General features: G+C 53.1%; 7 protein-coding genes across 7 annotated transcripts, besides 2 other annotated features; 1 reads left to right on the forward strand and 6 right to left on the reverse strand.

The window, feature by feature from the left end:
* Nucleotides 1-324: 324 nt before the first annotated feature.
* On the reverse strand, nt 325-1,531 carry PODANS_1_1490 (uncharacterized protein; the record flags this gene model as incomplete). The annotated part of the gene is made up of 2 exons (XM_001912306.1): nt 325-1,449; nt 1,523-1,531. 2 exons carry the CDS (start codon nt 1,529-1,531, stop codon nt 325-327), a joined length of 1,134 nt encoding a protein of 377 aa, XP_001912341.1.
* A 1,238-nt stretch (nt 1,532-2,769) lies between these two features.
* Nucleotides 2,770-2,881, reverse strand: a tRNA (tRNA-Leu).
* A 1,718-nt stretch (nt 2,882-4,599) lies between these two features.
* PODANS_1_1500 (uncharacterized protein) lies at nt 4,600-6,123 on the reverse strand (the record flags this gene model as incomplete). The annotated part of the gene is made up of 2 exons (XM_001912307.1): nt 4,600-4,856; nt 4,911-6,123. Coding segments are annotated over 2 exons (1,470 nt in total), but the record flags the coding sequence as incomplete, so codon positions are not given.
* A 674-nt stretch (nt 6,124-6,797) lies between these two features.
* PODANS_1_1510 (uncharacterized protein) lies at nt 6,798-8,483 on the reverse strand (the record flags this gene model as incomplete). The annotated part of the gene is made up of 1 exon (XM_001912308.1): nt 6,798-8,483. The coding sequence occupies one exon, from the start codon at nt 8,481-8,483 to the stop codon at nt 6,798-6,800; it is 1,686 nt and encodes a 561-aa protein (XP_001912343.1).
* Nucleotides 8,484-9,105: 622 nt separating this feature from the next.
* PODANS_1_1530 (uncharacterized protein) lies at nt 9,106-11,263 on the reverse strand (the record flags this gene model as incomplete). The annotated part of the gene is made up of 3 exons (XM_001912309.1): nt 9,106-9,150; nt 9,206-11,077; nt 11,150-11,263. The coding sequence occupies 3 exons, from the start codon at nt 11,261-11,263 to the stop codon at nt 9,106-9,108; spliced, it is 2,031 nt and encodes a 676-aa protein (XP_001912344.1).
* Nucleotides 11,264-12,320: 1,057 nt separating this feature from the next.
* On the reverse strand, nt 12,321-13,094 carry PODANS_1_1540 (uncharacterized protein; the record flags this gene model as incomplete). Its single annotated transcript, XM_001912310.1, has 3 exons — nt 12,321-12,668; nt 12,726-12,917; nt 12,975-13,094. 3 exons carry the CDS (start codon nt 13,092-13,094, stop codon nt 12,321-12,323), a joined length of 660 nt encoding a protein of 219 aa, XP_001912345.1.
* An 865-nt stretch (nt 13,095-13,959) lies between these two features.
* PODANS_1_1550 (uncharacterized protein) lies at nt 13,960-16,209 on the forward strand (the record flags this gene model as incomplete). Its single annotated transcript, XM_001912311.1, has 2 exons — nt 13,960-15,978; nt 16,039-16,209. 2 exons carry the CDS (start codon nt 13,960-13,962, stop codon nt 16,207-16,209), a joined length of 2,190 nt encoding a protein of 729 aa, XP_001912346.1.
* A 453-nt stretch (nt 16,210-16,662) lies between these two features.
* Nucleotides 16,663-16,757, reverse strand: a tRNA (tRNA-Pro).
* Nucleotides 16,758-17,221: 464 nt separating this feature from the next.
* PODANS_1_1560 (uncharacterized protein) lies at nt 17,222-20,995 on the reverse strand (the record flags this gene model as incomplete). The annotated part of the gene is made up of 1 exon (XM_001912312.1): nt 17,222-20,995. The coding sequence occupies one exon, from the start codon at nt 20,993-20,995 to the stop codon at nt 17,222-17,224; it is 3,774 nt and encodes a 1,257-aa protein (XP_001912347.1).
* Nucleotides 20,996-21,688: the final 693 nt, after the last annotated feature.

Here is a 21,688-nt window from a genome sequence, read left to right on the forward strand (position 1 = left end):
GAGACACTACGTGGCTGATATGGGAAGAGGAGACATAGAAAGTGTAGAAGGGGAAGAGTTGATAGCCGTATGGCGTAGGTACGCAGGAATAAGACGTTGCATTCTCAAATACATTAGCGACCTGCCAAGAGTCGTTTGGACAAGCCAAGGTCCCTACAACTCTGCTGCTAAAGACGTCAAAATAAAATAAAATTTATGATATGTATGCTAAAAGACCAAGGTCACATGTCCCAATGCCGTCCGGTACGCCATAACACCCACTATGCAAGTTCTTTTTCCCTTCTCTCCGGTTGTTTTTAGTTTAACTTTGTTGATATTGCTTGCTTAGCAGCAGCCAGTGTTGCCCTTGGCCGCCTCAAGCTTGGCAGGGTCAACAGAGGTGTCAAGCTCGGTCTCCACCTTCTCGTTGGGGCCGGCAATGAGAATCTTGATGACCTCACCCTCCTTGACCTTCTTGAACGCCGACTCGGCATCCTTGAACGCAACGACGCCATTGACGAGCTTCTTGACGTCAACCTTGCCAGCGGCCACGAGCTCAATAGCAAGCTTGTAATCACCGCTGCCGTAGCGGAACGAGCCACGGGCCGTCACCTCCTTCAGGCAGAGAGCCATGATAGGGAAGTTGATGTCCGACTTGCCCATGCCGCCCTGGACGTAGGTGCCACCCATGCGGACAACGTGGAGGGAGGTCTGGATGCTAGGCTCGGCACCGGAGGCGTCAATGACAACGTCGGCGCCCTTACCGAGGTTGGCAGAGGCGATGAGGTTCTTGGCATTCTCCTCGGCGGAGACACGCTGGGAGAGGTAGGTGTGGGTGGCGGCGAAGGACTTGGCAAAGTCCAGTTTCGACTGGACAATGTCGACCTGGACGATCTTGGTGGCGCCGAAGGAGGCAGCGACGGCGGCACAGAGGAGGCCGACGGGGCCGGCGCCCATGACGACAACGCTGTTGCCAGGCTGGACGCGGGCCTGCTTGACGATGTGAACAGCCACGGCGAGAGGCTCGATGAGGGCGCCCTCTTGGAGAGACACGTTGTCGGGCAGCTTATAGCAGAAGTCGTGGGGAGCGGACCAGAAGCCTGTTAGCGTGCCGTCGTAGGGGGGAGTGGCGGCGAAGACCATCTCGTGGCAGAGGTTGTAGCTGCCGCCGAGGCAGTCGGGGCAGCGGCGGCAGGGGTAGCCGGGCTCGAGGGCAACACGGTCGCCCTTCTTGAGGTCTGTGACTCCGGAGCCGACCTCAACGACGGTACCGGCGGACTCGTGGCCGAGGACCATGGGGTCCTTCACGACGAAGTGGCCAATGGCGCCGTGGACCCAGTAGTGGACATCAGAGCCGCAGATGCCGGTGTAGTTGATGGCGACGAGAACATCGTGGGGGGACTTGAGCTTGGGGATTGGGCGCTCCTCGAAGGAGACGTCATTGGGCTTGTTGAGGACGAAAGAAAGGTTCTGTTTGGCATCGGTTAGCTTGCGCGGTAGGGGGGTAGTTGTTGAAGCTCTTGAAAGCTATGACGGAACTTACGGAAGACATTGTGACTATGGGAGGGCTGCGCAAGAACTGTACAAGAAAGAATAAGAGAGATTCAATGAGCTATCAGCGCTTGCTTGCGGAGCGGAACTGATTAGGGGATTGTCAAGAAAAAGTATGGACAAGAGAGAGAGAGAGAAGGAAGACACCAGGGCCTACGAATATATACGAAAGCCAAGTCGAGCCACCCCGACTCAGGAGCTAATGTTCAATCTCCCAGCAAGAAGAGTAAACCCGCTTCTCGGAGATATCCCAGATGGCCAGAACCTACCAGGAGGACCGCAACGATGGATGAACTGGATGGAGGGGGGGGCGAGTGCGGGGAGCTTCTCCTCCAAAGTGCCCCTCCATGCGCGTGTACCTGACCGGTGACCACCAGTGTGACAATCTCGGTGGCCTGGAAGGTTGGGCTCGATACCATGCTGTAGAGAAAACCCCCCACTGCAGGGCGGGCATTACGCCATGGATTCCATGGCTTTACACGGCGCCCATCTTGGTCTCTTTTCCTGGTGTTGGAGGTGAAGGATCGAGCTCTGGGAGAGCTTGAAGCAGAGGACCCCACCCCTCGAAATGCTCGACATTTATCCAGACATTTTACCCGCTCCAATCAAAATCGGAGCGCATTTCCGGTGGTATCCGCTCCTGCGAGGGGGATATCATCTTTTTCACTCCTTCTGGTGCCTGATGCAGCGCTGTCAAAACCTGGACACCTGGACCAGGTGTCAGCTGAGAGTCAGAGACTTCTCAGGATAAAAACAAAAAAAGGAGAATGGTTAATGTCGGCTGAAGTTGTTTTGTTGGATTGCCGCAGGGTTGGACTCGGGCGCCCGAGCGACTGGGTGGACTGGGATGAGAAAGCACCATGAGGGCATTGTGGGCTGATTGAGTTCTTCGGAGCCTGGTTCGTGGGAGGCAGAGGATTTGATATGCCGCTGCAACGGAACCTCAAATGCAAGTGCGGCTCGAGGGTGGTGTGCGGTCGCTTGCGCGTGATCGAGATGCATTCGCTACTGCACCAATGCCTTTGACATATCTATTATACCGCTGAGCGCGGCAGTTGGAGCTGCGATCTCGGAATGATATCAGTTTTACGATATGTAACCTATCCAAGGGGGATCACCAAGGGTAAAACAGCCCAAAGATGCAATCATCATTTTTGTACCAGTTGGCATTAGGTCAGTGGAAGATATACAATACAAAAAGAAAAACCGCAGCTACTATTTAGCCAATAAGTAAAAGAATGATGAGAGTGGGATTCGAACCCACGCCCCTTTCGAGACCAGGAAATACTTTGCAGTATGGTAATTCAGGTGGACCTGAACCTGGCGCCTTAGACCGCTCGGCCATCTCACCGGATTGTCATGTAAACTGGTGGCAAATTTTATTCCTAAGTTCGTACAAGACACTCGGCATCTGAATGTACCTTGAAAAGGGGCCCCCTTTTCCCTGTATCTCGGCGCAACCCAGACTCTCAATCCTTAAAACCACGACACTCAAACATCTTCACGCTAATTCTCAGAAGCCAACTAATCCGAACGTTGAGTAAGTGAATATGTGGCTCTTTTCATGGTACCAATTACGACTCTATGACTATCAATACGCAGCTTAACCGCGGTAGCCCGATCCCATCCAGGGTGGCAACGCCAACGTGCATCCTCCGTCCTCATTAACTTTCATTTCTGAGTCTTTCTCTTTCACAGTATCCCTAGAATCAAATCTGTGAATTCTCATCATACCTCGCAAAGATAAATCCGGCAGTTTGCCGATGGCAGCCTCGTTTGAGGAACCGTAATACCTATCCGGCCGCATTGTGACTGCCACGACTGTATTGAGATCAGCCAGAGTCGCATCACAGACCAGAGCACGGCGCCAAATCGGGCGGTTTGGCAGCAAAGCAAAGACTTCTGCCTGTATTGTTGTGTTTTGCGCTTCGCTCTTATTTTTCGGCCATCGTGCCACCATCTTTCCCAGATTTGCCTCTTCAACAAAATTCTGGTCGTTGCTAAAGAGGTAAACAGCGACAAGCCATTTACCCGTCAAATAAGTCTTTGAAGGGTCCTGCTGCGAGTACACCATTTGTCTGCCCCAGGTTCGGTAAGGTCTGCAGCAACAACCATAGGCTTTTCCTTCACACGGGCATCTAGCTTTGTAGCGGTGCAAAGGAGAGGTGATTTTGGCCGAGGGTGGCGCGACTGGATAGTTTCGCCAATTGACCAGTGATTCCAAGTCTGGGTTCTTTCCCACAGATAACAACAGCTCCACCAGAAGACATCACACGATGATTTCCCATGGCGCATCGCTTGGCTCATACCCAGGTGTTGTTTGGGATGAATGGATCAAATAGCGAAAGTTTCGGACCGGAGGTATGTTTGATTCCCGCGTGGCAGTGAAGTAGTCTTCTTGATTGCGGTAACGGCCGTAGATCGCCCACTCGATCATATCCCAGATTTTGCAAGATAGAGAGCTGAGCCGCAGCCATCGGCGCAGCGTGTTATTCTCGGCATCTTCCTCAAGTGGCTCGCGGATGAGCATGTTCTCGGGACGAACATGATGACTTCTCAACGAGTGTAATTCCATGTTAGCCGTTGGCGTCTCATACTTTGTCATCTTTGCCATTGTGGGCGTCTGCTCAAGTGGCACCGTCGTTGTTGGTGAGAGAGAACGTGACTGCCTTGAATCTCGAGGTCGGAGGTGTTGATTGTAAGAGATGCGAGAAGAAGAGAAAAGAAATGTGGGATCCAAGCGAAATTTAAATACCGCAGAGGAGGCGCCCGTCTCAAACTGAGTTGACGAGGCTTAATTTAGTCAAACCTTGCAATCGTTTACGAGATATCCGCCACACTGTGGGCAGAAACCAGGCCAATATAAGCTTGGAATAGGACTGTGAAATATGGACCGAGGCTGGTCTTATCTGATGCACCCTCAAAATAGTGTTTCTTATCGGTATACGGATTACGGGATGTCCTAAACCAAAACCTGTCAGTTGAATAACAGGCTATTTCGGGCAAGTCCAGTGGTCAAGACACACTTCAACTCTGCCCCTCTGACGTCTAATTGCTTGTAACCGATGTTTAAAGAGCATCAGCTTTCTCCAAAATTCCCAATGCTCCGCCAACAAGATGTAAACTGCCTGTGATGAGTGCTTGTACCTTGCTGCCGTCTTCTCCCTCAGAATTTGCCAACCCTCTCGCAGTGTTGATGGCTTCCTCAATGCTAGGTATCACTAGAATCTTGGCAGATGTGTCGAGTGATGCCCATTTCTCAGCAAATATACGTTGCTGGGTCATTTTCTCGATGTCAGCTGGGTTGTACTGGTGATTCACAAAGTCTGGTTGAGGTTAGCTATGAGCTTTGTCCAAAATTGTGGTGCAGGGGACTATACCCCTCTTATAGCCCGTCGTGGCATATGTGACATTCGTGCAGAAGATGACATGCTGGAACCCTTGACCTGTCGAACCGGCGTTCTTCACAGTGTTGCATAATCCGTCCAGGAAGTCGACGGCCTCGCTCCGCCCTTGTTGGTTGAATATTAAAACTTTTGGTCCCTTGCCCTCAGTCTTGGTTTCCTCAACGAACCACCTGGCCGCCATCTTCAAGCTATCCACGGTGTGCGCACCGTCCACGTGCCAAATAATATTGTCCTCTTCTTTGACCTCACACCGTCCCCTCCAAACGACTTGTTCTATCCCATCAACAAACTCACTTGGCAATGCCGCCGCATCCGGCTTAAAATCGGGATCCAGCTTTTTCAGCGCCGTCTCAGCCAATGCAATTGCGAGCGTAGCATTCTTCTTCTGGAAATTCGCATCGGGCCTAACTCTCACGCCTTGGAGCCTTTGATCGACCTCGAGGACCTTCAGATCGACACCCTTCTCCTCCGCTCTGTTCTTGAGCACCTCGGCAGCAGAACCGACCTGCTCGATGGTGAAACCAGGGCTGCCTTTCTTCAAGATTCCTGCCTTGTGCCACGCGATCTTGTCAACTGTGTCGCCCAACACATAGACATGGTCAATGCCCAATGTGCTGATGCCGCTCGCCACAGGCCGCTCCACCACATTCGTGGCATCGTACTCGCCCCCTATTCCCGTCTCATAAATGGCAACGTCGACGCCTTCCGACAGGTAGACATGGTAGCTCATGAGAGTCAGGTACCGCGCGTAGATTGGTTTCGTGCCAGGCTCGACGAGATCAGTCGCAACTGTGCTGTTGTCCTCTAGCCTGTCCCAGACCTCGAAGAAATACCTTGCAAACATCTCCTCTGAAATCGGCCGAGAATTGATTCGTATCCTTTCGCGGACTGCGATCAAATGTGGGCTGGTGAATAAGCCAACCTTTTTTGGAATCCCTTTCGTCTGGTGCCATTTTGACAAGATGGAATCGACAAAAGCACACGTGCTTCCCTTCCCCTTGGTGCCAGCAACGTGCACGATGTTGAGCTTCTCGAGATCAGATGATGTCGAGTAACCTATCCGGGCCAGATAGCCTCTCATTTCCTGGACGGAGTTCGCATCGGGGCGAATGCCTGCTTTCCGGCGGGCCTCAATGACAGCGAAGGGGGTCTGGAGGGTGTTGAGGGTGTCGATTGCGTCCTTTATTACTGGTTAGTGAATGATGATCGCAGGATGGAGATGGCAGTTTACATTATATGTTCTTGACGCCATCTCTGAAAAGTGTTGCCGCCGGTAGCTGACAAGAATTGAGATGAGGGTATTCCTTGTGGTGGTGGACTTGAAAGATGTCGTCGGTAAACCGCCGAAGATTGCTTTTCGCTTCAGCACATGATGCATTGAGGTCGAGTCTGAATATCGGTTGTGGATGTGGGTTTATCACCGACTTCTTATCTTGTATAATTTGATGATGGTTCACATATAATTCCCGAATTAAGCGCAAGATAAAATGTAGACGGATGTGGGATAGTGCGACAAGATGCTGGAAGCGGAATACTCCGGGTTGCTTCGACCCCCGAACATCGGCGTCGGTGCAGACGTCAGAGGCCCACTTATGTTGCAACTGCTGTCTATATCGGACGGAACAACAAGCTGCCGGACTTGGTGAGGGTGAGACCCGACGTTCCGGTCTTTATTATTTGCCTTCAACTTGTACTTGTATCAGACAAGCAAACGACAGGCCTGAGAATGGTATTCTAGTAGGATAGCTTTGAGAATTTATACTTAGGGACTTCCTGTCCAAACTTCGCATCTTCTCCGGTGTCACATCCTGAAAGCTCGTCCGCGTACGGGCATGATTTCGCTGTTGGATGAACCCCAATCTATGCACTGATTCTCTTCAAGACAGTCCCAACAAGATGGAAACTTCCCGTCGCCAGCACCCGGCACTCCTTTCCTTCCGCTCTTGCCTTTGCTGTCAAATATTTAACCCCTTCAATAGTCAACTGAACATTGTCGGACACTCTACTTTCCACCTCACCGTTGTACTCCTTCATGATCTCGAGTGCTTTCGTCTGCACACTCAGGTCTCTCTTCTCGCCTTCCTTTGGCGGTAGCTCTTCGTTTCTCGTGAAAAAAGCATGTGTAAACACCTCCTTTAACCCACTAGCTTCCTTCTCTGCGCCCTTGAGCAACGCAGTAAGCAGTATCTTTGGGTCCCGTTCCTGCTGGTTAAACACCAGAACCCTCAGCCCATCTCCTGCCCTTGAAGCAAACCACTCTCCCACACCCGCCAAACTATCCTCTGTATGCGCTCCATCCACAAGCCACTCGGTCCCATCCTTCCCATCCCTTACAACCTCACATCTCCCTCTCAAACTCGCCTCTCTAAGACCCTTCACAAACTTATCCGGTATATCATCCAGCCCCCACTCCTCATCAACCCCAAACCTCCCTTCAAACTTGTGGCCTGTTTTAACAAGATGCTCCCGAGCAGCATACACAGCCAAAGCCATATTCCCCTTCTGAAACGGTCCCTGCAACATCCCCCCTTCCACCCCCTTCCACCCCTTCACCTCTTCCTCACCAATCTCCACTAATTCCGCCCCCTTCTCCCTCGCCCTCTCCCTCAAAACCTCCCCCACCGTCTCCCGTGGATGCCTAATCGTAAAAGCCTTCACCCCCCGTTTGAAAATCCCCGCCTTATGCCACGCAATCTTTTCGACAGTATCCCCAAGCATACCAACATGATCAATCCCCAACTGCGTCACCACCGCAGCACTGACACTCTCCTCCGTGAGCACATTAGTAGAATCATACTCCCCCCCAATCCCGCACTCCACCACCGCATCCCTCACCCCCTCGTCCAGAAACGCCCTCAAGGCAACAATGGTCAGAAACCGAAAATAAAACGGCTTCGTCCCCGGCCCCTCCAACTCCTCTTCTTTTGCCTCGGCACCAAGCTGCTTCCTCGCCTCCGCAGTCATGGTATCCCACACCAGATTGACGTACTTGCCAAACTTCTCCTCATCAATCATCCCTTCTTTTTCCTGTGGCGATAAAAGGGAGATCCGCTCCCTTTGGTCAACAAGATGGGGAGAGGTGTACACTCCCACCTTTTGAGTGGGGGGGTTTGAGTATTGGGCGAGGATGCTCCCCACAAAAGCGCTGACGCTGCCCTTGCCTTTTGTCCCGGCGACGTGCACGCATTTCAGGCCTGAGGAGGCGATGCTCTCGGGGGAGAGCCCCGCGCGGGAGAGCCAGAAGAGCATTTCGGGGATGGCGGCCGCGTTGCGGTCTGTGCCGTCTGGCAAGGGGACTGTGAAGAGGGAGGTGATGGCGAGGTTGGATTGGAGGGCGGAGAGCCGGGAGAAGGCTTTTTGGTAAGAGACAGAGGAGGACATGTTGGGGGTTATGTGGATGGGTCGTCGGGGGTGAGATGAGATGTATGCCGGCAGCGAGAAAGAGGTTGGCACCCTGGATGGGATGAAAGATGGTTGCTGGAAGCGGGAATTTGTGATGGTGCTGATGACAGGTTGTCGTGAAAGTGAGCGATAGATAGCTCGCATTCTCAGTTGAGGTTCGGCGACATTCGGCTGTGAGTGAGAGCTCAGGTGAAATCTGACCGGGCTGATGTGTCACTGTAAGAATTGCTCAGTCGGTCCGGACCGGAGTAAGACTGTGAAACATATCAGGATAATGTTCTCGCCTCATTGATTTCAATCTCACTACTTACGACACAAAAATCAATCAATAGGCCAAAAGTATCAATCTTCGGCTTGATGTGATGAAAGATGAAAGAACATGATCAAGTCAAGATTGATCACCACATAAAAGCGGGTCACTCCGAAATGCGGCTCTAAAGAGAAGCACAATGCAGGGGCGCAACAAGAACTGCGAGCAATTAAAAAAACAGGGAAAAAATCAGGAATATGTAGGAAGAGTAAGCCATTCTGAAATTCTAGCTGGCAGAATTACGCCATGGTCATGCTCACTCAGCTGGCTGAAAGGTAAAAGAAACTATACCGCAACCACACAGCAACGGCACATCACATACATGGTATCAACACAAGCCACTCTATTGAATACTTAATACAATCCGGCCTAGCTATCCTTCCACGGTGTAGACGCGGTCTAAACAAGGCCAATGTACACAACAAAAGAAAAATTTTGACGTCCCGTTGGTCCCTTTTACTCCACCTTCAAACTTTGCAGTCTGGCCTCGGTTGTGATGACCTATCATATTCATTAGTAAATTGTGTTGCATAGCTTCAAAAGGAAGATAACTTACGTCCAAAGCCTGCTGCACCTCCAACACCTTGCGCACCTCGCTCAGCCAGTCCCTGCTCAGCGTCTTGGCCCACCCACCAAGGGTGTTCATCTCACGCGCCGCGTTGTCAAGGTCGCCCTCCTCCAAGAAGGTTTGAGTGCGGGTAAGAATGCTCTCAACATCGTCACCGGCCGCCAAGCCCTGCTTCTTGAACATCACCTTGCTCAAGAGGTAGCTAGAGGCGTGGCTAGCGACACCAGCATCCTCGGGAAGAAGAGACGCCTTGCGCACCTCGGCGGCAACGCGGCGGAATCTGTCAATCAGCTCGGCGGAAGTAGAAATACCGCGCTGGTAAGCAGAAGGGTGGATGGAGGCGATGGCCGCATCGACAACCGGGTCGTCAGCGGCGATCTCCTTGAGAGCGACAAGCTCCTTGATGAATGGCCGGGGGTGGTGGGCATCCTCCAAGCTGGCACGGACGGCCTCAACAGCGACGTGGAGTTGTTGGGTGCGCAGGTTGGTGTCAACGACCTCGTTCAAACCAGTAGTAAGCTTCTCGAGCTCAGAGACAGCCCTGGAGAGAGACTCGATACGGCCAAGACGTCCTTCACGCTCCTCCTCGACATGCTTCTTGATGTCCCGAGAAAACTGACGCTGCAGCTCGACAGCTTGCTCCAAAAGTTTGTTCTGGAGCTTCTGCTCAGAAAGTTTCTGCTCACGCTCCTGAATCAGCTTGATCTTGTCGTCGTAGTTGTGCTTCAATCTCTCAACCTCAGCCTCAAACTCCTGACGCCACTGCTGCTCCTGGGCCAGCATGATAGCCTCCAAACGAGACACAAGGTCGTTGGCATGCTTGTCGAATGAGTCGATGCGGGCCTTGACCTGCTTGGCAGCCTCTTCCTCCGCGGCAGACTTGATGCTGAGAATTCTCTCTCCGACTTTGCTGACCTCATCCTTGGCCTTCCAGATGGTCTGGGAGTACTTGTCGGCGGCACCGTCGTAGTTGATCACCGTGATGATGTCGTTGAGCATATGAACCAATTGTTGAACGATGGCGTCGTCGGCATGGGGAACAGACAGAGGATCGATTGGCGAAGCAGGGGGCCACACAGAAGGCTCGTTGACATCAGGGGCCCTGAACTCCTTGGGCTTGGAAGAAGTAGCGGCAGCCGGAATCACAGCAACCTCCTTCTTCTCCTCCACACCCTTGACCTTCTTCTCCAGAGCCGCATCCTTGGCTTCGACCTTGGGAAGAGCCGCAGTCTCCTTCTTGGCCTTGGTTACAGCAGCAGGCTCGGGCTTGACGATATCCTTGACAGTGTCCTTGACGGCGTCCTTCGCAGCAACAACCTTTTGGGCCACACCGCTCGACTGGCGGCCGGCATGGTCACCATCGGCCACCCTCCATGACGCACCGCTCTGGGCTGGGATGCTGACTTGCTCGCTGGCCGTATCGGCCCGTCTGCCTGTTACCCGGTTCGCAACGTTGGGGAAGCGTTTCCTAAAGTCGAGCTCCTCAAGGTACAGAACGGCCTCCTCGCCGTAGGGGACATATTGGGTGAAGAAGTCGTGGAAGTTGTCATTGATGCGGGAGTACCAAACGCCGCCACCAAACCCGAGGACACCGAGAAGTACTAGCTTCAGGAGGAAGTTGCGGAGTCTGCGGAAGAAGCCCTTCTTCTTGGGGACGATGGGAGCGACGGGAGGAGGAGGAGGGGGTACAACGGCGGGGCCAGGGGCCGGTGGTGTCAAGGGTGCTTGCTCGGGAGTAATCGTCGCGGCGGGGGTAGTCTGGGGAGGAGGTGGTGGGGGAGTTGTTGGGGCAGTAAGGGTCTCAGCGGCGGGAAGCTTTGCTTCGTCGACGACGGGCTTCTTGTCGTCGGCATAGAATCTCTAGATGCAAACAGAAGGGTTTAGTTAGCTTCCCGTTGCAACCGATTCTAATACTTGAAAATGAGGTCATACCTGACCCGAGACAACCGCACGTCGGGCTGCGGAAGCCTGCCATTGGCGCCCGGCAACGGCAGCCGCAGGCCTGCTGCCCAGCGCCCTCACTGATCGTATCGATGTACGCAACATGAGGGAGATGGAGTGGCCGGTTCGGCGCAATTGGGAGGGTTAGACGTGGTGTTTTGGGGGAAGAATGCTGAGCAAAAAAGAGCTCGGCAAAGTTCCGGGAAGAAGCTGCGGGCCACAGCGAGAATCCTGGCGACAGGGTCTTGGCACGCTATCAGCTGTGCGTTGCAAACGGGACTTCCACAATATACACTTTTTTTTGGCAGCCTCACACGCCTTCGATGCCCGTGCGCGAGATATTGTATTTTTACACTTTTAAGTATAACTTACCCGCAACGTTTAACGTATAAATATAATAAATATAGCTATGTAGTCCTACTTACAACGATTATTTTGTAAATATTAATTCTTATGCGCGGATAATGCGCGTGTTAAATCGACTAAGAACGAAATCTGATTATTTTTGGTTTTACTGGCCCGAGCGGCTATCAAGAAGTCTCACTGGCCAAAAAAAGTATGGTTTGGTGGAAGTCTGGTTTGCAACGCACAGAGGTCCCGTCACGAAATGACATCCGACATCAGCACACCTGCCTCACTTTGAATGATACAATATATGGGATGAATAGTTCGTTTTTTAAAGACCAAAACAGGTTGAAAGATACGCTTTGCATTATACTCACGCCTGTATACCCGTCCCCTCTAGTCCCTGCCGGCACCGCATCTGTCACTGAATTACCGCGGCCGTTGCAAGCTGCTGCTTCTATCTGTCTGCATACCATACTGTACAGCGAAATGCGCCAGTCCGGCTCTCCCACACCAGGTGGCCTACCTACGCTTTCTCCTCGACCATGGTGCCGAGAAAAACACACCCGTTAAAAAACAATCCCATAAGAAAGATGAGGTATTTAAAAAAAGCAACACTGGTACCCTCCTCCCAACAATACTCCGATCAAAGATGTGTGTGTGTGTGTGTGTGAATGTCGATGTCCCTGTCCCCGTTCAACAAAAGCCCAGATTAGCCCCAAACTGCTCTATATTCTTCCTCTGACATCCACTGCCGGTCATACGCCTGAGTCCTTGAATATGCTTCTAACCGTGTGGTTTCAAGAACCGTCTCTCATCAGCACGCGCAGGGCCCACCGGCTTGCGTGTTGGCTCCTTCGGGAGCAAGACTGACTCCGGGCCGCTGACCAGGCCGGGCATGTCTCGGCCCAACCTGATCAAGTGGAAGTTTCTTGGCAATAGCAGTAAACAACTCTTGAACGTTCTCGGCAGTCTTTGCGGATGTCTCAAAGAAGAGAAGGCCGGCTTCCTTTGCGTAGGCCTCGGCTTCGGCGGTAGGGATGGCGCGCTTGTCTGGTTGCTCCGTCACCAAATCCAACTTGTTTCCGGCAAGGGCGATGATGATGTTCTCGTTGGCTTGTCGTTGGAGTTCCTTCACCCACGACTTGGCCTTGTCGAGCGACGCCTACAGCAGTTCGATTAGTCAGGGATGCTTCCAAAGAAGGGAGGATCCTAAACGTACGGCTTGCGTGATATCATAGACAACAACGGCGCAGTTTGCATTCCGGTAGTACATGGGCGCGAGGGACTTGTAACGTTCCTGGCCAGCGGTATCCCAAATCTCAAACTTGACAGTCGTGTTCTCGTCGAGCGAAATGGTCTGTGTTAAGAAGGCGGCACCAATAGTGGATTCCCTGTAGGAGTCAAATTGATCCTATCATCTTTCAGTCAGTTGTGTCCGGAACCTGCAGAATCCGACAGCCCGGCTCACCTTGACGAAGCGCAATACTATCGAGCTCTTTCCCACAGCAGATTCACCTAGCAAGACCAACTTGAACTGCGCGAAGCGGTTGCTCATGCCGCGAGCGCCAGGGGGTCCTCGGGAAGCCATGGTGAATGTGGTGATATGGTGTACGTTGGCTGTGGTTTGGGTGATGCAAAAGTCAAAGACCAAACCGTCGTTGACCGTTGATGGGACCTGCTGACAAGGCGGCGTTCGCTGCCAAGGAAGGTTACGGCGGGCGCTGGCGAAATGACAATGCGCGGCGGGGACTCAAGTTTCGCGGGTCGGTGTTCGCGGGGTTCTCGATAAACGCTGGAGAGACTTGTCGAGACAAAGGGTGCTCGCCGAGTTGACTGGAGTTGGATGCTGAAATGTGGTTGCCTCGAGTGATACCACGGGACCAAGAATTGGGGAAATCAGTCAAGAGCTGGGGCTGGTTGGCAGAGGTCGTTGAGAAGCAATGAGAGCAACCAGCCTGGGTCCTGGCCAATGTCAGTGCTTTCAGCGCTCAGCGGCGGCGCATGCACACGTCAGGTCGCCCGATAGGCGCAGATGCCACCATGAGGTCTGTGCAGATTTCCACGTGATAGCAGCGGCAACTTTGGTTACGTCGCCATCCTTGCCAGCCGGTCGCGGCAGATGCCAGTGGGCCATAAATGCCACAGTGCGAATGCGACTCGTGTCACGCAGATTAGGGAGAGCTTGGGAGAGCTGGCACCAAAAGGGCAGAGCAGCAACGCCTCCTGTTGGTCGCCTCTGGCTGGGATGTCATCACTTTGGATGAGGCTCGAGATTTCCATAATTAGATGACATGTTTCAACACCGACTCTGAAGCTGCACAAAATTGACGATCTGCAGCAACCGTTCCCTTCGTTTAGACACCTCGATCGCTATCTGCACCTGCATGACGACCAAGAAATAAAAAGATAATAGCTTCGATTCCGTCGTTTGGCGGCGCAACCTCTTGTCCAACATGACGCTCCCTTTCCGCGATATCAACGTCCAGACGGCGTCTGATGCCTACATCTTCACTTCGCCCTCGAGCCCCAATGCACCAGCTCTCGCTATCGACCGCCCAACTGGCGATATCCGTCTTCTTGATGCTTCCTTACTTTCCGGGAAGCGCGTCTCGCGCATTACCAGCATTGCCGGTATCCTGGGCGTGATCCAGCTGCGGTTAGGTGAGCTTCTTTATGATGGTTGCGGAGGGTTTGGGTGCGAAGAGCTTGTTACTGACTATGGTTGTGAAGACAAGTACATCATCGTCATCACAAAAGCCCAACCCGTCGGTCGTCTGCGAGGGCATATGGTCTACAAGGTTGTCTCGACAGATATCCTGCCCCTCCGCGAAAGACAAGTCAGCGACCCCGATGAGGACCGCTTCCTCAACCTTCTCCGCGGCTTCATCAAGCCCGGGCCAATGTACTTCTCGTACTCTGTCGATATTACCAACAGCTTCCAGCGCCAAGCGCAACAGGACGCCGAGAGCCCGCTCTGGAAGCGTGCTGACGACCGCTTCTTTTGGAACCGCTTCATCCAGTCCGACCTGATCAACTTCCGCAACAGTGGCGGCCGCGGTCAGCCTGCTCCTCAGCCAAACATCGACCCTTATATCCTCCCGGTCATCTTTGGCATGCTCGAGATCCATCCAACAACGTTCAAGGGCACCCCTTTAACGATTGCGCTCATTTCCCGTCGCTCCCGCCACCGCGCTGGAACCCGTTATTTTACCCGTGGTCTCGATGACCAAGGCCACGCCGCCAACTACAACGAAACCGAACAGGTTGTCATTCTCAACGACCACACCACCGGTCTTGGCGGCTCGTCATGGCAGCAACAACAAAAGTCATCCTCTCTCGCCGACGGTGTAGGCAAGGAGATGCAAATCCTCTCCTACGTCCAAACCCGCGGCAGCGTCCCCGCCTACTGGGCTGAAATCAACACCCTAAAGTACACCCCCAAGATCCAGATCCGCGCCATCGAAGCCGCCTACCCAGCCGCCAAAGCCCACTTTGACGAACAGATCCGCATCTACGGCGACAACTACCTGGTAAACCTTGTCAACCAAAAGGGCCGCGAAGTCCCCGTCAAGGAGGCCTACGAGAAGGTAGTAGAGATGCTCGTCTCTCGGCCCAAAGAACACGTCCAGGGCGACCAGCGGACTGACGAGAAGTTCCACACCATCGAGACAGCCGAGAAGAAATCCCAGTTTGACAGGCTGCACTACATCTACTTTGACTTTCACGCCGAGACCAAGGGGTTGCAGATGCACCGCGCCCAGCTGCTTATCGACCGGATGCGCGAGGCGCTCGTGGCCCAGCAGTACTTCCGTGCTAGTGTTGACTCTACCCCCGGTAACAACAACAAGACCGACGGCGGGAGGTTGGACGTCCGGTCGCTGCAGACGAGTGTAGTGAGGACAAACTGCATGGATTGTCTGGACAGGACGAACGTGGTACAGTCTATGCTTGCTCGGTGGACGCTGGACAGGATGTTTATTGATCTTGGCTTGCTGGCTAGGGGGAGCAGGTTCGCGGATGAAGACGCGGCGTTTGAGCTGATGTTCCGAAATATGTGGGCTGATAATGCGGATGTGGTGTCGAATGCGTATTCCGGTACCGGGGCTATGAAGACTGATCTGACGAGAACGGGCAAGAGGACCAAGGCTGGTGCGCTGCAGGACGGAAACGTGGCTGTTACGAGATACTGCAAGAACAACTTTTTGGACGGGCCGAGGCAGGATGCGTTTGATTTGTTTTTGGGTGTGTATCAACCCAGCGTGGGGGGGGGTCTGGTGTTTGTGGACAGGAGGCCGGTGTTGATCCAGGCGGTGCCGTATATTGCGGCGTTTGGGCTTTTTTTTGTGCTGATGGGGATGTACTCGCCGAGACTGCCCGACGCGGCCGTGTGGCCGATGAGGTTGTTTATCTTGTTTTGGACGGGGGTGACGGGGTGGGCGCTGTGGTTTATTTTCAATAACGGGATGCTCTACGTAAGTTTTTTTTCTGTCTCTTTTTGGGACCTGTAACAGTTTGCTGACATACTACAACAGGTAAACTGGCCCAAACTCAACCCCAGACCTTGGGCAACGGAGGGCTACCACGAGACGATTAGCCGGGTGCGCAAGGACAAGATTCTCGGGCCGCTGGTGGCCAGGCACGAGAGGGGCTTGTCTGTCGCGAGGTACATCAATGCCGAGGAAGGCAAGAAGAGGATCGAGTAGACCACACAGCAAGTGTCACTCCTTCATGGCATCGAGGGGGGAACAACACTTGTTTTCTTGGCTTCATTCTTGTACGCCCACCCCCTCGAGCTGGTCTTGTTTCTTTTGTCAGCTTTTTTTTGTGAATGGACCGCTTTTGAAGGAATTGTTTTAGTACTGGTTAGACTTGTCTTCTTGTTTTGTCTTCGCTTCGCACACAACTACTACTTCGATTCGTATAATAGCCTGCTGCGGGAAGAGACAACGAGCAAGGGGTTAATCAAAGGTTATTTATTTGGTTGCATTTACCTTGAATACATTCTAAGTCTATCGGGTCATTTGATGGGTTGTATTTTCGAAATTCGCTTGATTTGTATTGCAAGTAGATTTTCAATAGCAAGAGTGTCAGAAGCATTGGACTCAACCATCTGCAAATAGAGTAGATGGAACGAGGAGAAAAAATGCAAAAGAATTGGGCCGAGCCAGGGCTTGAACCTGGGACCACTTGCAAGTTGAAACACTTGGAACGAATTCCCAAAGCAAGTATGCTACCACTACACCACACGGCCTGTGATTTGTTGTTGAATTGAAGTTAGTGGAAAGAGTTTATCAATGGGTCCCACGTTGGGCTGCGCCACAAGCCACGCCGCTTGACTCAACACTCGACGACAACTTTGGGCGATATCAACATTTCACTTCTCTCATCCTTCTTCCACTTCATTCGTTCATTCTTTCAATTCAATTACTCAAATCCACAGTTGCTATTTCTGACTGCTTGCTTCCTCTCTTCAACCGCATCTTTCCATCCTTGGGTATCGATCCCTCTTTGAACCCCAAGCAAAGAAACGGTGCTATAGAAACCCAAAAAAGAGGCTAGCAAACAACACCCTATCCAAGAAAAAAAACCATATTTCTCTCTCTCTCTCTCTCTTTCACACACACACACACACACGCGCGCGCCCACCTACTCCCCAATTATCCTATTACCCATTACCTTGTTCAACCCTCACCTTCAAAAATGATATGATTTACCTCACTCCAACCACAACAACCACCTAACCAACCTCCACCCTCCCCTCCCAAGCCCAATCACCACCCTCGAAATCATCACCATAAACCAAACCCACCACATAAACCCAACAAGCACCCACTCCACTCCCAACCACCCCGCCCTCCTAAGCCACCTAAACCGCCTCCTACGGCGCCGCAACATCTTCTCAATGTGGTCCACCACCCTCTTGACCTTCAGCCTCTGGCCCGCAACCATATCATGATTCGCCTCGTCCGCCTCGTCCGCAGCCCTATGCGCGAGGTCGGTCAGCTCCCCGGCGATCTTCCACCTTGTTGCCTCGACCTTCTTCTCCAAGTGGGGCGCCGTCTCCCTGGCGAACTTGTCGTGCGTGAATTGAAAGTGCGCGGCTGTGGCCTCCATTGCAGATGACAGAGTCCGTGCGGCGAGGGGATAGAGATCTATTTGAGCAACGGGGCGGGTGACCAATCTGTGTCTCGTTTCTGGGTCAGGACATAGGGATATAACGTCCTTCCAGGCAAAGTCCGGTTGGCCATCTGGGGAGTGGCTAGAGATATGGGAGGAGTGAGGGGACGTCAAAAGCTTGCGCTCTTTGGCACGGCGATCTACCTCCATTGCATGGATTCCAGAGCTGAGAATCAGCGCCTTCAAGCGGGCGATTTCCCGTTTGGAGATTGCTGGCCGCGTTGGAGTGCTACCGCCACGGTCGGCAATGGACCAGTGGCGGCTGGAAGATACGGTAGAGAATTGTCGGGGTTTGTGAAAGGGTAGTGGTGCCATGTCGGTACGATCGATCCCCCAGTCGGCGCTCTTCCGGGACTTGACGTCTGATTCAACCTGTTCCTTGCGCCTCTCCAACAAGGGAGGCGGCGATGCACTTGGTGATGCATCTTGAATATCGATCCTTGGCGGCTTGAGGAGGTCGAACCGCGATGATCGTCGGCTGAGTGGCTGTGCTGGTGGGTGTGGTAGCAACCCAGTTTGCTGTTCACTGTTCGGTGGCTTGGCGGTGTTTGCTACCGAGACGAACTGTGGTAAAGGCTCAACCTGATGCTTTCCGTTTTGCGTCGATGGCGTCCGACCATGACCCCGTCGAAAAACCCGAGGACCACGGGACCTACCCCTGGCCTCGGCCTCAGAATCTGACGAAGAGGTGGTAGAGTACTGATCATCACCAGCGTCCTTTCGCCAAACCATATCACTGATCTTGGACACGCCGCTTCGCAGGACAGTGTCGATACGAGGGCCACGGAACAGCGACCTGAAGCCGCCTCCAACATCTTCAGGTTTAAGCTTGACACTGCCGACACTCTTATGTGACCGGTGACTCGAGTCTGTGCCTTTGGTTACTATCCTGCCGATCGGACTCCTTGACGGTCTTCTTTCCGGGGATGACACGGCACTCCAATCCGGCTCGGGCGAGACAAAGAGCTTCTCGTTCAGCGGCGCTGGTGTCTCGGGCTCTTCTGCGCTTGCATAATTGTCCGTAATGCGCTCCTTACTACGCTCACGGAAAATGCTCTTAACCTTGCTCAGCGGGTTTCGTGATGGAGAGCTTGGTCTGCTGGACAAGGGTGATAAATCCATCCCGATTGCTGGGACTAGACCGACATCTCGATTTGGCCGCAAATCTGGGGAGTTGGGCTGTGACGTATCATAATCCACCGAGAATCTTCTACCTCTCGAAGGGACCTCGAGACTAGCACGGCCCGGAACAGGTGGAGAAGGACGGTGGTGTAAGCCTGTGAGCCTGCATTCGCTCTCGCTCAGGTCGGCGCGCGAATCCGTCCCACGAGACAAAGGCTTAGTCTGGGTCGCATCTGATGCGGCGTTGTTCAAAAGATCTCGCTCAGGGGTCGCCGGGTTGAGGCTAGCAAACTTCATACGTAGCGCCTCGTGGTCATAAAGGGCTGGTGAAGACTCCGACTCCCTCTGTTCCCTGGCTATCATCTCCTCCATCTGCTTCTCCAAAACAGATCTTACAGTAGTTGTGGCAGTGCCGGCTCTGGCCCGCCGCCGCCTGTCACTGTCTGTGTCTGATGATTCGGATACAGAGGCTCTTCGGATACGCAGAAAATCTCTGTTGTTAACAGAGCTATTCTGGCGGTGATGGGATCCTTTCAGAGCTCGTAGCTTCTGCTGTGCGCGATCCCTAGCTGTACTCAGGACATGCTCATGCTCATGTTTGGGTGGCGGGGCTTCTGGCTGTGGCTTCTCGCCAGAGTCTGAAGAATCTTTAGTTGAGCCCGGTGTTGTCAACCGTGGGGCCTCGTCGCGTAATGGCAATGGCCTGGCAGCGTCCGTTCCCTGGGGAAACACTCGCTTCCAATGGCGATCCTCTACCAGCCGTTTATTATCATCAAGCTCCAGCCAGTAGACATCTGCGATCATGTCTGCAGGATCAATCGCCCAGTCGACTCGCGGTCTCTTTGGTTTAGCAGCAGAGGTCGTTGACCGAGAAACGTTGGATGGCGGAGAGCTTTGAAATGATGCAGCTTGTGCGCCTGAAAAGGGGGGCAAGGCAGGATTGCCTGGTATTTGAGCTTGACCGGTGGCCACCCATTTGGCAACCTCGTCAATCCACTCAGATACTCTGGGGACATCGTTAAACCCCTGGCCTTCACCATCAATAGCTTTCCGCTCGCGGGCTCTGACTTTGCGATTGCGTATGTACTGAAGAGGATTGTACGGGCGTCCAATCCTAGTCTCAGACTCGTTGGTGGAAGTTCTAGACATCTGAATAGAGTCAGTTGATGTGCTAGGGGGACTGGCTATCAACCCTTTGGTCGTTCGAGGTACCTCCAATGGCGGCAACAGTTCCAGGACTCTTCTGTATTGGGCCATGAGGTCCAAATACTCTTTCGCCTTCTGCGCGCGTGCCAAAGTAGATTGAGAAAAATGGTAGCGGTAGCCCCCTTCGGGTTCAAATGCTGGCTGTAGAGGGCTGAGCACCCTCCCCGGACCTATCCTCGGTGACCGATCAGGCTTGGGAGAGATAGTTTGTGAAATTCTTCTTTGTTGCTGAAGGTGATGTCTCAAGCTGCCTCCTGTGGTACCATCAGGCAACGGTACCAATCTAGGTGGCGCTGGCTGCGTAATGCTTCTCCTAGACGCGAGGCGTCTGGATTCGCTCAGGTTTAGGGCCATATTAACAATCTGTGCCGATTCCAGATCCATTTGCGTAATGCTCGTTCGAGGCGACGATCCAACAGCTGTGTCCCCCGCAAGGGAGTCGCGCTCGCGCCTGGTGAGGGTAGAGGATGCCGATATTGGATCAGAGTGGCCACTCCCCGTTGGCTCATACTCCCCAGTGAGCATAGAAGGCCCTGAGCTGCCCGAGAGAGTTCTCGGGTAGGGTCTGGTCTGGTCATGCTGAGCATTTCGAAGCCTGTATTGATCGGTCGACTTTCGGTATTGCCTATCGGCTCGCGGGTTGATATGCGCGTCGCGCTCGCGAGTATGGGGGTTGAATAGAGGGTCGTTGAGAAGAAAAGCACCACTCGGTCGATGTTTATGGCCACGGGACGCATTAAGTGACCGCCGCTTCTCGATCGGGTTTCGGCTGTCCAGGCGCATCGACGACTTCGCTAGAGGGTCGAGCTCCTCGTGGAGCGGTGCCGGGTTAGAGTCGGGGGTTGATACGTTTATAAAGCTGTTCTGTAAGCTGGAGGACGGTCCTCGTTCGAACGCACTGGAGTGGCGTGCCGCCCGCTGTGGAGGCAGATGGGAGGGTGGGCTAACATCGTGGGCGGTGGTGTTGGTGGTGTGGTCAGTCATTTCGGAGCTCCCTTCGCCCTGGGGCGAATCTCTCGGGGTTCCAACTCAAAGATATTCGATATGGCGATACATTTTCTACGCCGTGTTGCAGGTGGTGTCTGGTGCGCTAGGCGATGCTGGCAGAGGAGCTGAGAGCCAGAATTTTCCATGTGAAGCTCCGACGTCAGGAGGGAGGTGGTGGGAATCCTCTTATTCGCCAGGGTCCAAGTTCAATGTCTGGTTGGTGTTCCCCAGAGAACCAAGCTTGGCTTCATCTTCAGTGAGTTTCAGGGAAACCCCTCGGGTCGGCAGGCAACTGGCCCACTGTTAGCCGCAAACAAGCATGGGGTTGAAGTCGCTGTCAGCGCTATCCATGCACAATGCATGGGACTTTAAACGGCCCTTGGCTTGTCACTGGCACATTGTACACAAATAACTGGCACTGCAAAACATTAAACGAGGTCTTAAAAGATAGTCAAAAGGTTTTAAAAGATAGTTAGTAGGCCTTTAAAGATATTTCAAAGGCCTATTAGTTTACTGTCGAGGCATGGTATACAACATCATATGGGCCAACTTACTCTTGCTGTGTCAATTATTTTGTGGGCAGGGTGCGCTCCACACTTCAACTCCATCTTATATTTGAAAATGCAACGTCTTGTTCCTGCGTATATCATGCGGCTACTAGTAACTTCTCTCCCTCTGATACCTCCTATG

This window comes from Podospora anserina, chromosome 1, assembly GCF_000226545.1.
Source record: "Podospora anserina S mat+ genomic DNA chromosome 1, supercontig 1".
Classification (NCBI taxonomy): Eukaryota; Fungi; Ascomycota; class Sordariomycetes; order Sordariales; family Podosporaceae; genus Podospora; species Podospora anserina.